Source organism: Typopeltis vanoorti, chromosome 8 (genome assembly GCF_054136105.1).
Source record: "Typopeltis vanoorti isolate ZY-2024b chromosome 8, IOZ_Tvanoo_1.0, whole genome shotgun sequence".
In the NCBI taxonomy this organism is placed as follows: Eukaryota; Metazoa; Arthropoda; class Arachnida; order Uropygi; family Thelyphonidae; genus Typopeltis; species Typopeltis vanoorti.
Window position 1 is genome coordinate 32531592 of NC_143556.1, and position 16809 is coordinate 32548400.

Genomic DNA, 16809 nt, shown 5'->3' on the forward strand with positions numbered 1-16809 from the left:
GGCATCAATGGCAATATCATATTAAAAATGTGGATATTAGGAAAGACCTTAATATTATTAGCATACAGGAATGCGTTAGCAGAGCTAATCTCAGGTGGTATGGTCACTTAACAAGAATGGAAGAGGAAAGATTAGCAAAACAAGTTTTCTCTGCTGCCAGGTTGGCAGGAAAAAGACCCAGAGGAAGACCAAGACATAGGCGGATTGATACAGTAAACATGCCTTAGAAGACAGAAATATAAGATCTGATAATGTGGGAGCCTTGACAGGTAATAGATTGATTTAGAGGAAAATTGTGGATAGGAAGTTAGTAATGATGTACATTTTTCATGTAGTACTATGATATCCTGTACACCCCTTGAGGGTAAATATCAGTAATTTGATGATGATGATAATAAGAAAATTAATATAATTATATTAATTGTAAAGATTTCAATTTACTACAAATGACAGATAACAGATAAAATTGTCCAGAGAAACGACTAAAGCTCCAGGTTCTGCAATAAGATCTAGAAGCCAATATGGAAATATCTACAACTTGCACATGTTTTCAGATCTGTCAGTTTGTTTTACAGACAGGGAAAAAAATTGCTTCCTTGATCTTGACCAACTAACTCAAAGTAAGATGAAATAATCTAGAAAAATTCTGATTTTTTTAATTTATATTGGTATTTTTAATTTATGGTATAAATTAAAAATACCAAGCCATTGCATACTTAGTTTAATCCGTTATCCAAGTGAAAAAGTTTGCACCTGAAATATAATCAGCACTAGGGCAACTAATATATAGAAGCTAATGACTTCACATTACTTGCCTTAGTATCCCATAATGAAAAGAATATCCTTATGGGTATATAATGCTATGCATTATGGGAAGGGTCACTACAAAGAGTTTTGACCTTTATTGAGGACTCATCAGTGGGAGCCAGACCCAGAGGGGATACTAAGATTCAAGTAATGGAGAGGTCATATTTTCATATTTCATAGACATGGAGAGGTCATATTGCCAAAAGGGTGTCACACCTTATTATTAAAATACTCTGGATTAGAGATAGTTGTTGGAAGTGTTTCCACTTGGTTAAACTATAATTAAAGACACAAAGATATTATATACTTGGTTTAATCCTTTATCCAAGTATAAGCAAACAAAGTTTGCACCTGAAATATAATCAGGAATTATATATACAATACAATACATACTCGTAAGGATATGTACTTGGCATTATTAGATACTAAGGCAAGTGAAGTGAAGTCATTAGTTTCTATATACAAGTTATCCTAGCACTGATTATATTTCAAGTGCAAAGTTTGTTTGCTTACACTTGGATAAGGGATTAAACCAAGTATATAATTCTTAGCATCTTTAATTTATAGTATTTAATTACCAAGTGGAAAAACTTCCAACAACTATCTCTAATCCAGAGTATTTTAATAATAAGGTGACATCTTTTGGCAACTTGTATATGAAAATATGACCTCTCCATCACTCAAATCTCAGTATCCTGTGTGGGTCTGGCTGCCACTGACGAGACCTCAATAAAGGTCAAAACTCTTTGTAGTGACCCTTCCCATAATGCATAGCATTATACATACTCATATTTTATGCAAAGCACATAAGGATATGTGCTTTGCATAATGGGATACTAAGGCAAGTGATGTGAAGTCATTAACTTCTATATATGAGTTGCCCTAGTCCTGATTATATTTTAGGTGCAAACTTTGTTTGCTTACACTTGGATAAAGGATTAAACCAAGTATATAATGCCTTGGTATCTTCAATTTATAGTATAATCAAGTACAAAAACTTCCAACAAATTCTTCCCATGTTTCAGAGAATCTCTGTGGTAATTATATTAAATTCCTGCTATAGAAAACACAGCAGTGTTTTCTACAGCGAGATCAGTTTTTTTTTTTCTACTGTCAAGTCCAATCTAATGTCCCATAGGTATAATACCATACTTATAGAAAATCACTATGCAAACTACTTGGTTTCCAACAGTCTATGAGAGTCAACTGTATTGTTTTCGCTTTTTTATATACACTTTGTATAGAAAAATGATTGTAAAATTTTTTTCCTTTTTTGGGGGATTTTTATGTTTTTATATTGTATTTATTTTAATTTAATTGTGTCATAATTAAAAGTATCTATATATCAAATTAAAGACCTTATATTTGTAAGAAGAATGATATGCAAATCATAATCATCTTCAAATTCCTAATCTTTCCTCTCCCAATCTGTTTAAGTGACCATACAACCTGGGATTAGCTCTGCTAACACATTCCTGTATGCTAACAATATTAAGTTCTTTCCTAATATCCTCATTTTTAATATGACATTGCCACTGATGCCATCTGTTCACCCCCTCTAATCTTTCTCAGGACTCTCATATCTATATTTTTGAAGTAATTACTCCATACATCAAGGATATCTTTTTCACCAGTTTTCATGTCAGTTTTATCATCTCTAATTCCTTTTATTCACATGGAGAGAAGAGGCTAGGAATAAGAAAAGTCTCATTAACTATGTTATTGTTGATAGTGATGTTTTCTCCTAGTGCAGGACACCAGAGTGTACAGAGGATTTGAAATTGGAAGTGATCACTATTTAGTCTTGAGCAGGATAAAATTGAATTTCATATTGAAAAGAATAACATGTAAGAAAGTTTTAAAGCGAATAAAAGTTGAGCAGCTCTCAGATGTGAACTGTAGACTAAAATACAGAAAGATTATTGAAAAGAAAATGAAAGAGTTTGAGAACAGGAATCAAACCTTGGAGATTCAGTGGCAAACTCTGAAGAAAACATTGATTGATTCTGCTAGAGAGGCATGTGGTGAGGTTGTGTGTAAGGATAAAAAAATCAGAACTCCCTGGTGGACACAGGAAGTTAAAGAGGCAGTGAAGAAAAAGAAGAAAGCATGTCAAAAGTTCCTGGCAAATAAGTCAGCTTTTACTCTTACAGAATACAGAAACAAATGTAAGAAAGCTAAACAGTGTGTAAAACTAGCTAAACAAAAGTCATGGGAGGACTTTGGCAAGAATATAGAAAATAAATATCAAGAAGATGGCAAAATATTCTGGAGTTTGTTGAAGAAGCTTAGGAATGGAGGAAAGAGTGCTGTAAAAGGAGTTAGAGATGATAAAGGTGACATGAAAACAGGAGAAAAAGATATCCTTGAAGTATGGAGTAATTACTTTGAAAAACTGCTAAATGAAACAAGCGGTGATGACAGCACAGTGATAAAAAACACTAACCAGGCATGCAGTCAGGAATACATATCTATACTTGAAGTAGAAAAAGCCATCAAAGGCTTGAAATGTGGAAAGGCAGCAGGAGTAGATGATATTCGACCAGAAATGCTGAAGTATGGTGGTATAAAAGTCTTACAGTGGCTGCACTGCATAGTTCAGAAAGCCTGGACAGAGGGACAAATTCCCGATGATTGGAGTAGAGCTCTCATAGTACCCATATATAAAAAGGGAAATAAAACGGAATGTGAGAATTACAGAGGTATTTCCCTACTGAGTGTTCTTGGCAAGATCTATGCAAGTATACTTGAGAAACGGTTGAGAAGAATTGTGGAAGAAAAGCTTGGTGAAGAACAAGCTGGATTCATGCCAAATAGAGGCTGTCAGGATCAGATCTTCACTTTACGACAAATAGTCGAGAAAGCATGGGAATATAACAAAGATCTGTATTTAAGTTTTGTCGACCTGGAAAAGGCATATGACAAGGTGCCAAGAGAGAAGCTATTCAATACGCTGCAGTTATATGGTGTCGATGGGGCATTATATCAAGCAATACTTAGTCTTTATTTGAGTTGTAAGTCAGCAGTTAGAATTGAAGGAAGTACAGGAAGATGGTTTAATGTTAAATCTGGTGTGAGACAAGGATGTACATTATCCCCACTGTTATTCATTATCTATATGGATCACATTATGCAGGAAAGTGGTATTAAACCTGATATCAAAATTGGAGATGTTAATGTCAGCTCTTTGCTTTATGCGGATGATGTTATACTTCTAAATAAATCCGCTACAAGTCTGCAAGATTCTCTGACTAAATTGAATAGCTGTTGTAATAGGTATGGTATGAAGGTCAGCAATAAAAAGACAAAGACAATGAAAATAGGCAGAATCATTGAAAATGTCAACTGTGTTTTGAATGGAGAACCTGTGGAACAAGTAAAACATTTCAGCTACTTAGGCACGATTTTTACTGAAGATGGTAAATTAAATATAGAAATAGACAACAGAATCAGCAAAGCTGGTATGGTGGGAAGTCAATTGAATAAATTCATATGGAATAAGAGAGAAATTAGTCGGAACAATAAATTAGCTGTATACAAGACAGTGTTCAAACCAGTTTTAACTTATGGATCTGAGAGCTGGGTCAGAAGTAAAACACTTGACCAAAGACTAGAGACAGCAGATATGAGAGTCCTGAGAAAGATTAGAGGCATGAACAGATGGCATCAATGGCAATATCATATTAAAAATGAGGATATTAGGAAAGAACTTGACATTGTCAGCATCCAGGAATGCGTTAGCAGAGCTAATCTCAGGTGGTATGGTCACTTAAATAGAATGGGAGAGGAGAGATTAGCAAAACAATTGTTCTCTGCCAGGTTGGCAGGAAAACGACCCAGGGGAAGACAAAGATATAGGTGGATTGATACGGTACAAAGTGCCTTAGACGATAGAAATATAAGATCTGATAATGTTGGAGTCTTGACAAGTAACAGACTGATTTGGAGGAAAATTGTAAATAGGAAGTTAGTAATGATGTAATTTTTTCATGTAGTACTTTCATATCCTGTACACCCCTTGAGGGTACATGGCAGGAATTTGATGATGATGATGAATTCCTTTTATAGCACTCTTTCTTCTGTTTCTGAGCTTTTTCAACAGCCTCCACAATATTATTCCCTTCTAGATATTTATTTTCTATGTTCTTACCAAAGTCTTACTATAACTTTTGTTTAGCTAGTTTTACACAGTGTTTAGCTTTCTTACATTTGTCTCTGTATTCTCGAAGAGCACAAACTGGCTTATTTGCAAGGAACTTTTAATATGCTTTCTTCTTTTCCTTCACTTTTTAACTTCCTATGTCCAATATGGGGTTCTGATTTTTTTTTTTTCTCTCCTTACAGACAACCTCACCACATGCCTCTCTGGCTGAGTCAATAAATGTTTTCTTCAGGATTTGCCACTAACTCTCCAAGGTTTGATTCCTACTCTCAAACTCTTTCAATTTTTTCTTGAATGTTTGTGGATTTTAGTCTACAGTTCAAATCCAAGAGCTGTTCAACTTTTATTCACTTTCAAACTTTGTAGATGTTCTTCTTTTCAATATGAAATTCAATTTTATTCTGCTGAAGACTAAATGGTGATCATTTCCAATTTCAAATCCTCTGTACACTCTAGTGTCCTGCACCAGAGAGAAAACATCACTATCAACAATAACATAGTCAATGAGACTTTTCTTATTCCTTGCATCTTCTCCACATGTGAATTCGTGCACATTTTTATGTTGGAACATGGTGTTAGTAATAACAAGTCCATCTCCTGAGCAGAAATCCAACAAGTATTTTCCATTATTATTAGCTCTGCTCTTTTCTCCAAATTTTCCCAATACATTTTTGTATGTCTGACAATCATTTCCTACTCTGCTATTAGATCCTCAACAAGGACTAACTTTTCCTTTTCCATTGTGTCAGTTGCTCTTTCTAAAGCCTCAAAAAATTCCTCCACTTCTACGTTAGTAGAACCTTCTGTGGGACCATAGGCACAAATAAGTCACATTGTCCAATTCCCTCATTTTGTTATTTGCTCACATCACTCTACTTGATATTGCTTGCCATTAGAAGATCAGCCTCATATTTTGTGTTCAATACTTCAATATATGTTTCAGAAAATCTCTATGGTAATTACATTCGACTCTCGCTATAGAAAACACTTTAGTGTGTTCTATAGCAAGATCAGTGTTTTTCTACTGGAAAGTTCAAACTAATGTCCCATAGGTGTTGAAAGTTTATTTTTCACTTGGTTAGACTATAATAAATTTAGTTTAATCCTTTATCCAAGTGTGAGCAAACAAAGTTAGCGCCTGAATGTATCTTCAGGACTGGGATAAGGTAGTACAACACCGGGAAACTCGTTGCAAAGGCGGAGCAAGCTAACATCACTCCTATCTCAGTATTTTTTATTAAATTGCTCTGGATTTAGAGAAAGATGTTGAAAGTTTATTTTTCACTTGGTTAGAATATATAATAAATTTAGTTTAATCCTTTATCCAAGTGTAAGCAAACAAAGTTTGCACCTGAAAGTATCTTCAGGACTGGGGTAAGGTGGTGCAACACCAGGTAACTCCTTGCAAAGGTGGAGCAAGCTACTAACACTCCTATCTCAGTATCTCCCATAATGCAAAACACATCTCCTTGCGAATATGTCTAATGTTATGCATTAAGGGAAGGGCCACTATCCAGACTAGTTTCGACCTTTATTGAGGTCTCTTCAGTGGGAGCCAGGCCCAGAGTTGGAGATACTAGGCAGAAGCATTAGCAAGGTCATCTCTACCTATAGGAGTTGCCAAAGGGTGTGCCACCTTTTTTTATTAAATTACTCTGGATTTAGAGAAAGATGTTGAAAGTTTATTTTTCACTTAGTTAGACTATAATAAATTTAGTTTAATCCTTTATCCAAGTGCTAGCAAACAAAGGTTGCACCTGAAAGTATCTTCAGGACTGGGATAAGGTAGTACAACACCGGGAAACTCGTTGCAAAGGTGGAGCAAGCTATCATCACTCCTATCTCAGTATCTCCCATAATGCAAAACACATCTCCTTGCGGATATGTATAATATTATGCATTATGGGATTGAAGAGACCTCAATAAAGGTCAAAACTAGTCTGCGTAGTGGCCTTTCCCGTAATGCATAATATTATACATATCCGCAAGGAGATGTATTTTGCATTATGGAAGATACTAAGATAGGAGTGATGTTAGATTGCTCAACCTTTGCAACAAGTTGTCCGGTGTTGTACTACCTTACCCCAGTCCTCAAGATACTTTCAGCTGCAAACTTTGTTTGCTCACACTTGGATAAAGGATTAAACTAAATTTATTATAGTCTCATAGGTATAATACTATACTTATGGAAATTCACTATGCAAACTACTTGGTTTCCACTAGTCTATAAGAGTCGACTGTATTGTTTTCACTTTTTATTTACACTTTGTATAGAAGAATGATTGTAAAAAGTTTTCTTTTTTTTCTTTTGGATTTTTATGTTTTTATGTTGTATTTTCATTTTTTTTAAATTGTGTGTCATAATTAAAAATATCTATATATTAAATTAAAGATGTTATTCTTGTAAGCAGAATGATATGCAAATCATTTATGTTTAATTCTTAACAGGTTGGCTGCCCTTAGCTTCATGTGTAAACTTGCCACTGATGTCAATAGTTTGCTTGTATTTTCAATGTTACTGTAACAACAAACACTTTCTTTTAGTTACAAAAAAAAAAAAAAAAAATACTTCCAGAATGTTCATGGTTATACACTGTTTGAAAGCTGCTACTCTGCACAGGAAGAATGAGCATCTCATTAGAAATGGAGTGGCACTAATGTTGCCCTGTCAGCATGCAGCCACCATAATCTGATTATCAACTTCCACTGCTGCTAAAATGTTTTTAGTATTTTCTCTTCAAAAATATAGAAGTCCTGTTATTTTTTTTTCACTTTGTCATCCTAGCTACAAACTTTTTTTTTTTTTTAGTTAAGGAACAAGAATCGAATTATCTCATAGTTGAATACTGTGGGTGAATACTTCTTTCATATACACTATCTTTGTGATATCTCATCACAAGTTATTTGATATACTGGAAATATATCAAATAACTTGATATATTTCCTGAAAAATTTCCTGATATATTTTCTGAAAAAAAAATTACTTTAACTCTATAAAAAAAAAAGTGCCTTATGACAGCTGTTGATGTTAGTGTGAGCTTGGTGTTTGTTTCTAATAAGGAAGATTCTAATAATCAGCATTCCTCTGTGGAATGCTGCCTACTGCTCATTAAATGACTAGAAATATATTGTAGGTATTACTTCTGGAAAAATTCATACATGCATGGATGTTTGTGATTGTCTGTGAAAATACTAGTGGTGGTGGACAGCAGATTGCATTGGTGTAGTTGGCAGACTGAGTGGTGGAGACAGAGTTGTAGAGTAGGTGCCCTCCCTCGATGAGTCTTTGGACTCCTTGGAATTGTCATGTAATAATGATAATAATAATGTACTATAGGTTTACAACTTTCAGTGGGTGGAATTCAAAACATTCTTTATTTATTCCTTCAAGTACTCTTTTAGAACAGTTTTCCTTGTTATGTATTTCTTAAAGAATACAATCTGCAAGTTTTAATCCAGTTAAGTTTATCCTTTGTCATCAACTTTCTGTCCATCTACAATACTAACTTGGATGAGATCATCGTTAAAAATATAACTGACATATAGTAAAGACTGCAGCTCCACTGGTATCAACAATGTCCTTCAGCTGGAAATACCTAGGTTTGAATCTCATCTAGATGAAAAGCCTTTATCGTGCTTTTTGAGTGAAGGTGAGTTAGCCAGCTTTATATGGAGGTGGTAGGGTTTTTCCTCCCAGAAACTCAAGTTTTTCATCTTGCAAAACAGGCAAACTGGTCAGAAGAACATATGCAATTTACTGACATAGCAGTCAATGTAGATAAGATTATTCACCCCATCATAAGCATTAAGTAGGTTTCTAATACATACATACTTATGATAAAGTGTAATAGGCTACTATTGACCTTCTGGCAATAATCTCAATGATATGGACCTATTGATATAGGCTACTATTGACCTTCTGACAATAATCTCAATGATTCTCCTTCTGACATATTGTCAGAAGGAGAATCATTGAGCCATGACGATGTCGATGGTTGGAAATCCTTGATAGTTGAAGGGTTTTTTTTGCCAAAAACTTTTGGAAGAATGTTGTAATGGAAAGTTGCTGTCTCTTTCTTTTTAATTCAACAAAGTATTGCTGCAGAAGTTGTAATCCTTCAGTGATCATATGGGTGTCTTTGATGCTGCATTCCATCCAAGGATCGTATTCCATAATTTTGTCCTTTAATCTATGCAATTTGAAACACTTCAACAAATTTCAGTAATGTCCACATTGCTAGTTCTTCTTCAGTTTCTTCTGTAAATGACTCAATAATTCTTCCAATTCCTCATTTTTTAACACTTTTCGATGGTCTTCAATATGTTCTTCCACTTCTTCATCAAGCATGTTCGCAAATCCTTCTCCACCAACTTGTCTTACTGCATGAATGATTTTCCTAACTTCTCCATTGATCCTGGGAAGCCTTTAAAAATAATTCATGACTTCACTCCTAAATGTTCTTCCAGCAAGCATTTACAATTTCTGGTTTTAATTCATCAATTGCAGCTTTGGTTAATGTTATTGCATCAGCAATAGTGAATAATTTCAAGCACTGTGTTATGTCCAGATTAGGGTCCGCATCAATTGCTGATCAAAAGTGATCGAATACCAGGTGGGTGTATGTAGTCATGACAAACCAAATGATGCCTTAGTCACGAGGCTGAAGCAATGAGGTTGTATCTGGATGTAAAAATACAAATTTGACATTTTCATAGCAACAGATTCGGGATGGCTGCATTGTCTATTATCAGTAGATAATACAGATAGTATTAACATCACTTCTGGGATGAAGCATTGCTGGAACCATTCCGTAAACAAGATGGCTGTTACCCACGCTTTCTGATTATATTGCCAGAATAGAGGCAGATAATTTAAATTTTGTTTTTGAGAGAATGTGAGTACACAACACCTAGTTTTATCATATGCCCCATAGTACCAAAGTTAATTTGTCCTTCCATGTTTAATGCCTGGTGACTAAATTAAAGATACCAAGACATTATATACTTGGTTTAATCCTTTATCCAAGTGTAAGCAACCAAAGTTTGCATCTGAAGTATTTTCAGGACTGGGGCAACTTGTATAGAGAAGCTGATGACTTCACATCACTTGCCTTAGTATCCCATAATGCAAAGCACATATCCTTATGGGTATGTATAATGCTATGCATTGTGGGAAGGGTCACTACCAAGACCGGTTTTGACCTTTATTGAGGTATGTTTAAGTGCAGAGGATACCTCTCCAAAAACTTGTGTGATCCCTCAGATCACCCAACAACGAGTAACTCAAAGGATCATTTAACTCAACAGTAGTTCTACTCAATGACAGGTTCACACCACCAAGAAGAATCCCCAACATATTCTTGTTGCCATTATCCTTTCATAATACACAGTGACACAATAATGTTATTCCTCTACAGTTACTACACTCCCTTCAGGAGCCTCCTTTATATACTGGAACAATAATCCCCTTGGGCCAATCATTAGGTATCACCTTCTTTCTCCAAGATCAGTCTCAAGATGTCACATAACTTTCTCAATTCCTGAATCAGCAGAAATTCTGATCAATTCAGCAGCAAATCATCTCTCTCACACATGTACACGATGATTGCATTTTCTTTCCATAATTTAGAGAATAGTGAAATACAGACAGCCTACAATTTTTGTTGTCTGGTGTGAGATGACCACCTTACTTACTAGAGGCCTGGAGTGTCTTATAAAAGTTCTATGTTTGGACTCAAGCGCAAGGTTAGCAGTTTATCTAACCCTTGCTGCACACATGTTACATATATACTACAAAGATATTGTAGTATATATATGTGATATATACTACAATACCTTTGTAGTATATATGGGTATGGCATTTACATTTAAAAAAGGAAAATAGAGTGCAGACATGGAATGAGAAGAGACGGACTCTTAGACATGTGGCTCATAGTGTTAGTACCCAAATCTCCTTGCAATTTCTGGCAGCTGACTCGAGAAATCACTTTACTGTTGTATCCTTGAATTGAGGAGGGTGGCTTGAGGTCTCCACAGTATGTCTGGCTTGTCTTAAAAGTATCACAAATATTGCATGAAAAAAGAAAGGGATGATTGAAACTAGAATCTTCTCTCTGAAGACCAAACATGGTATGGCCAGTTCAGTTCTCCAGATAGCACTTCACTGAGGTATAAAGGTTAACTACTGCTATTCCTAATATAAAGGGATTATCATCCAATTTGGCATTTTCTCCAAATAGGAAGGTTATATCTTTGTAACAAGAATAAAACTCAATGGAAGTTTTTTCACTTGGCTATGCTACCAATATATTTAGTTTAATCCTTTATCCAAGTGTAAGCAAACAAAGTTTGAGCCTGAAGTATTTTCAGGACCGGGGCAAAGGTGGTATCAGTTTTGATCACTTGCCTTACTATCCCATAATGCAAAGCACATCTCCATGCGGACATATATAATGCTATGCATTAAGGGAAGGGTCACTACCCAGACCAGTTTCGACCTTTATTGAGCTCTTGTAAGTGGGAGCCAGACCTATAATGCATAGTATTATACATGTCCGCAAGGAGATTGTTTTGCCTTATGAAATACTAAGGCAAGTGATCAGAACTTATACCACCTTTAACACGAGTTGCCCCAGTCCTGAAAATACTTCAGATGCAAACTTTGTTTGCTTACACTTGGATAAAGGATTAAACCAAATATATAATTGGTAGCATAGCCAAGTGAAAAAACTATCTCTAATCCAGAGAATTTTAATAATAAGGTGCTGACACCTTTCGGCAACTGGTATATGATGATATGACTTCTCCATTACTTCCACTAAGGATAAACTTCACCCTTTAGCTTCCTGAAGTTCCCTGTGACTTGGCCTACTATAGACAAACAGGAAGATCAGTTAACATCCGCCTGGAAGAACATAAAAAAATACATTTGCTACTATTACTATGGCAAGTCAGGATCACGCTTTGGACACTCCTTCACACAGGATTAGATGGAAGAAAACGAATGTGCTATTTAGAAGTTGTTACAGATCTGAAAGATTATTTTTTGAGTCAGCAATGGCTTTGAAGAATTCTCCTAACCTGGCATTAATTTACCAAAAATTTGGGAGACTGTCATCCTAAGAGCAACTCCCACATAGTTGTAATAATTATCTTTTTTTTTTTTTCAACATTAGAGGGCACCATAAATCGGACTTTAGATCTTTTGTACACTGCAATCTTATTGTTTTACTTACTGTCATGCATACAAGTGTGTTGTGCTCTGATGATGCTGATTTGAAATTCAGTAAAATATAAGCAGTTAATAAACATCATTTGATTAAATTGTTCATCATCATCATCAAATTCCTGCCATGTACCCTCAAGGGGTGTACAGGATATGACAGTACTACATGAAAAAATTACATCATTACTAACTTCCTATCTACAATTTTCCTCCAAATCAGTCTGTTACTTGTCAAGACTCCAACATTATCAGATCTTATATTTCTATCGTCTAAGGCACTTTGTACCGTATCAATCCACCTATACCTTGGTCTTCCTCTGGGTCGTTTTCCTGCCAACATGGCAGAGAACACTTGTTTTGCTAATCTTTCCTCTCCTATTCTATTTAAGTGACCATACCATCTGAGATTAGCTCTGCTAACGCATTCCTGGATGCTGACAATGTCAAGTTCTTTCCTAATATCCTCATTTTTAATATGATATTGCCATTGATGCTATCTGTTCACGCCTATAATCTTTCTCAGGACTCTCATATCTGCGGTCTCTAGTCTTTGGTCAAGTGTTTTACTTCTGACCCAGCTCTCAGATCCATAAGTTAAAATTGGTTTGAACACAGTCTTGTATACAGCTAATTTAGTGTTCCGACTAATTTCTTTCTTATTCCATATGAATTTATTCAATTGACTTCCCACGATACCAGCTTTGCTGATTCTGTTGTCTATTTCTATATTTAGTTTACCATCTTCAGTAAAAATTGTGCCTAAGTAGCTGAAATGTTTTACTTGTTCCACAGGTTCTCCATTCACAACACAGTTGACATTTTCAATGATTCTGCCTATTTTCATTGTCTTTGTCTTTTTATTGCTGACCTTCATACCATATCTATTACAACAGCTATTCAATTTAGTCAGAGAATCTTGCAGACTTGTAGCGGATTTATTTAGAAGTATAACATCATCCGCATAAAGCAAAGAGCTGACATTAACATCTCCAATTTTGATATCAGGTTTAATACCACATTCCTTCATAATGTGATCCATATAGATAATGAATAACAGAGGGGATGATGTACATCCTTGTCTCACACCAGATTTAACATTAAACCATCTTCCTGTACTTCCTTCAATTCTAACTGCTGACTCACAACTCAAATAAAGACTAAATATTGCTTGATATAATGCCCCATTGACACCATATAACTGCAGCGTATTGAATAGCTTCTCTCTTGGCACCTTGTCATATGCCTTTTCCAAATCGACAAAACTTAAATACAGATCTTTGTTATATTCCCATGCTTTCTCGACTATTTGTCGTAAAGTGAAGATCTGATCCTGACAGCCTCTATTTGGCATGAATCCAGCTTGTTTTTCACCAAGCTTTTCTTCCACAATTCTTCTCAACCGTTTCTCAAGTATACTTGCATAGATCTTGCCAGGAACACTCAGTAGGGAAATACCTCTGTAATTCTCACATTCAGTTTTATTTCCATTTTTATATATGGGTACTATGAGAGCTCTACTCCAATCATCGGGAATTCGTCCCTCTGTCCAGGCTTTCTGAACTATGCAGTGCAGCCACTGTAAGACTCTTATACCACCATACTTCAGCATTTCTGGTCGAATATCATCTACTCCTGCTGCCTTTCCACATTTCAAGCCTTTGATGGCTTTTTCTACTTCAAGTATGGATATGTATTCCTGACTGCATGCCTGGTCAGTGTTTTTTATCACTGTGCTGTCATCACTGCTTGTTTCATTTAGCAGTTTTTCAAAGTAATTACTCCATACTTCAAGGATATCTTTTTCTCCTGTTTTCATTTCACCTTTATCATCTCTAATTCCTTTTACAGCACTCTTTCCTCCATTTCTAAGCTTCTTCAACAACCTCCAGAATATTTTGCTACCTTCTTGATATTTATTTTCTATATTCTTGCCAAAGTCCTCCCATGACTTTTGTTTAGCTAGTTTTACACACTGTTTGGTGTTGTTAATACCGTTAAAAACTTAGGTGATGAATAACCGTCAACACCTAAGCTTATCTGTTAGATTGTTTTGAATTATTTCCAGATAGAAAATAACTGTTCGCTTTTAATTATCTTGTAATTGCAATTTAAGTAAATTTTTATTAAAAAATTTTTAATGAAAATAAATAATCATGTCATTCAAGAAATAAATATTTAAACACATTATTCCAAAATACTGGAATAAATGGAAAATGACTAACAGAATTCACAGACACATACAAAGGCAATACTGTGATATAAACATGGGATTATGTCCACTGGGCATTAAAAGCAGGTATCCATGTGTAAATTTCAGTAGATGTGCCACTTAGCTACTAAATGTTGTTACAAGTCACTGTAACAACATTCAGAAATCCTGACAGAGGACACTGAGACATACAAAATAATGACAACAGAATACTTGAAATTGCAATATACAGGTTTTCTGCAAAAGAATACCAGTATATTAAAAAGCAAATACTTATTAGAACAAAACTAGGACATAATAGTAAGAAAATATTGTGAATGACAGATTGAAGTGTAATTTTTTGGGGGGGGGGGGGAGGATGTACAAATTTAATCTGAGCACCATGTGTAGCCTAGCATGCATCCAACTAACTTAACTCATGATGGCAGATGCATTCCAACATTTCCAGAGTAAATGTATGCACAGCAACCCTTGTAGTAGAGTCACTTTTAAGGTATACACACACACTATTCTTTACATAATCCCATAGAAAAATGTCAAAATGCTAAAAGTGTAGCATTGTGACAGCAAGGTGGCAAGGAAATTGCTCTTCTAACCAATCGCCTATGATGGAAATTGCACTCAAAGTTTGCAGTACACTGTTGCTACAGTGCAAAAGTGTCTTTCCCATCTAACAATGCTGACTTTGGTGGGGGTATCTTTGAGGGTCTAGATATATAACAGGTGTGGCTGTTTACATTTTTAAAATGCTGCTTCATCTGAATATAAGGGTTTGCATTAAATTTATCTTTTCATGCATAATATTAGTGAATTAAAAATGAGACTGCTTCTGTGACCTGATGAATGATCTGAAACATATAATACAACCATTTTTTGAAGCACTGTCAATAGAGGAATGGCTAACTCCAACCAACATGCACAAATAGCTGGCTTCTTCAGACTTAGCAATGACTCATGAATGTATTCAAGAGTTTCTTGAAAAATTTTTGGTGATCCTGTATATTCATATTTCTAAACAGTACCAGTTTCTTTAAATTCATTATATACACTCTTGATACATATATAAACAGGTAGATTCTCGTGGACTAGATAGATTAGACTTTTTGTAGGAAATTTTTACACTTGCCAACAATGAAAATTATACTTAATGAGAAATTATATTTTTGTTTTATCCAGACATGAAAGCATGAAGTAACATCACAATAAGCAACTTTTTACATATGTAAACATGATTTCGACTATTGATTTGGTTCTCATTATCTTCATGAGTTGAGCTCCCAATGTTTCTTTATACTGAAGCAACTTAATGGGTGCACCTTTTTGGACAACTCATATAGCAAAGTATATAAGTTCTTTTCGCTATACCCTTTGGTATTAATAATTTGGTCTAGCTACTCACTGATGAAGCCTCAATAAAGGCTGAAACCGTTTCTGGGTTTCCCTACCATAATGTAATTACAGCATACATTTCCTAGGAAATGTGTTTTTACATTATGGAAAATACCAAGGAATAGTGATCAGAACTTTCTCCACCTTTGCAACGAGTTGCCCATGTTTGTACTACATTCTAGGACTACTTGCATTCAGCTCACGCTAGTATTCGCCAATACTTTTATAGTTTTTTTATACTATATTCGGCATGAAACTCTCTGAATCCAATCTTTGAGTTTCTTATTCGGTTTTAAAACAATGTGGGATCTAATATCCCCTTAATTTAATTAATTCAAAAGGAAGAATGTGGTGCATTATGAAGTACTAGGGGGGGAGTCTGATGTGAAGTCATCTGCCTCATATACAAGAAGCCTATTGTTATGTAACTTCATGTGCTTTGTGAAATCAAAACTTATTTCCATGTTTTGATCCAAAAGAAATTATCAAGTCTAATCTCTAGGAATAACTTCTGAAAAGTAATTAGAAACTGCAATCGAAAAACATACTGTATTTTTTTAAACTACTGATATAATAAAAATGCATTTTCTTTGTTTTACCTTTTATAACTTGTTCTCTGTGATCTTTGGAGTCGCACAGTTTTGGTCCAAACATTAGCTGCAATTTATAAATGAGATAGCTGTTTGCCTTTTGAAGCTTATCAAGATCATATCTTAATTGCTTCATTTGACTGCTCAACTCATGCATGACATTGTTTTCTCTTTTGAAGAGCTCATTTTGCAAAGCTAAAATAAAGAGATTTTTTTATTTTTCTATAATGATAATAAGCAAATAATAAAACAGATATTTTTGAAAACAAAAAACATGCAAATTAACTAATACAAGAATAAATTTTACATTAAAAAATGGATGAAGAATTCAGTCATTTTCTTCCATATTTTTTAATTATTTTCAGCCACTAGAAAGTTACAACAGATCAAAACTGATTGGCTTAAGATTGATTTTTAAAGTATTTTA

The 16809-nt window shown here is 34.8% G+C and overlaps 1 protein-coding gene across 5 annotated transcripts in view; it reads right to left on the reverse strand.

Annotated features, from left to right (window-relative positions):
- The window catches only part of LOC150103910 (uncharacterized), a 589709-nt gene that overhangs the window by 122153 nt on the left and 450747 nt on the right, over positions 1-16809 (reverse strand). For all 5 annotated transcript variants that reach the window (XM_090397176.1, XM_090397175.1, XM_090397178.1 and 2 more), the window contains exon 18: positions 16392-16577. In XM_090397176.1, the coding sequence (XP_090253302.1) occupies positions 16392-16577 (186 nt within the window). The remainder of the gene's footprint in view (positions 1-16391; positions 16578-16809) is intronic.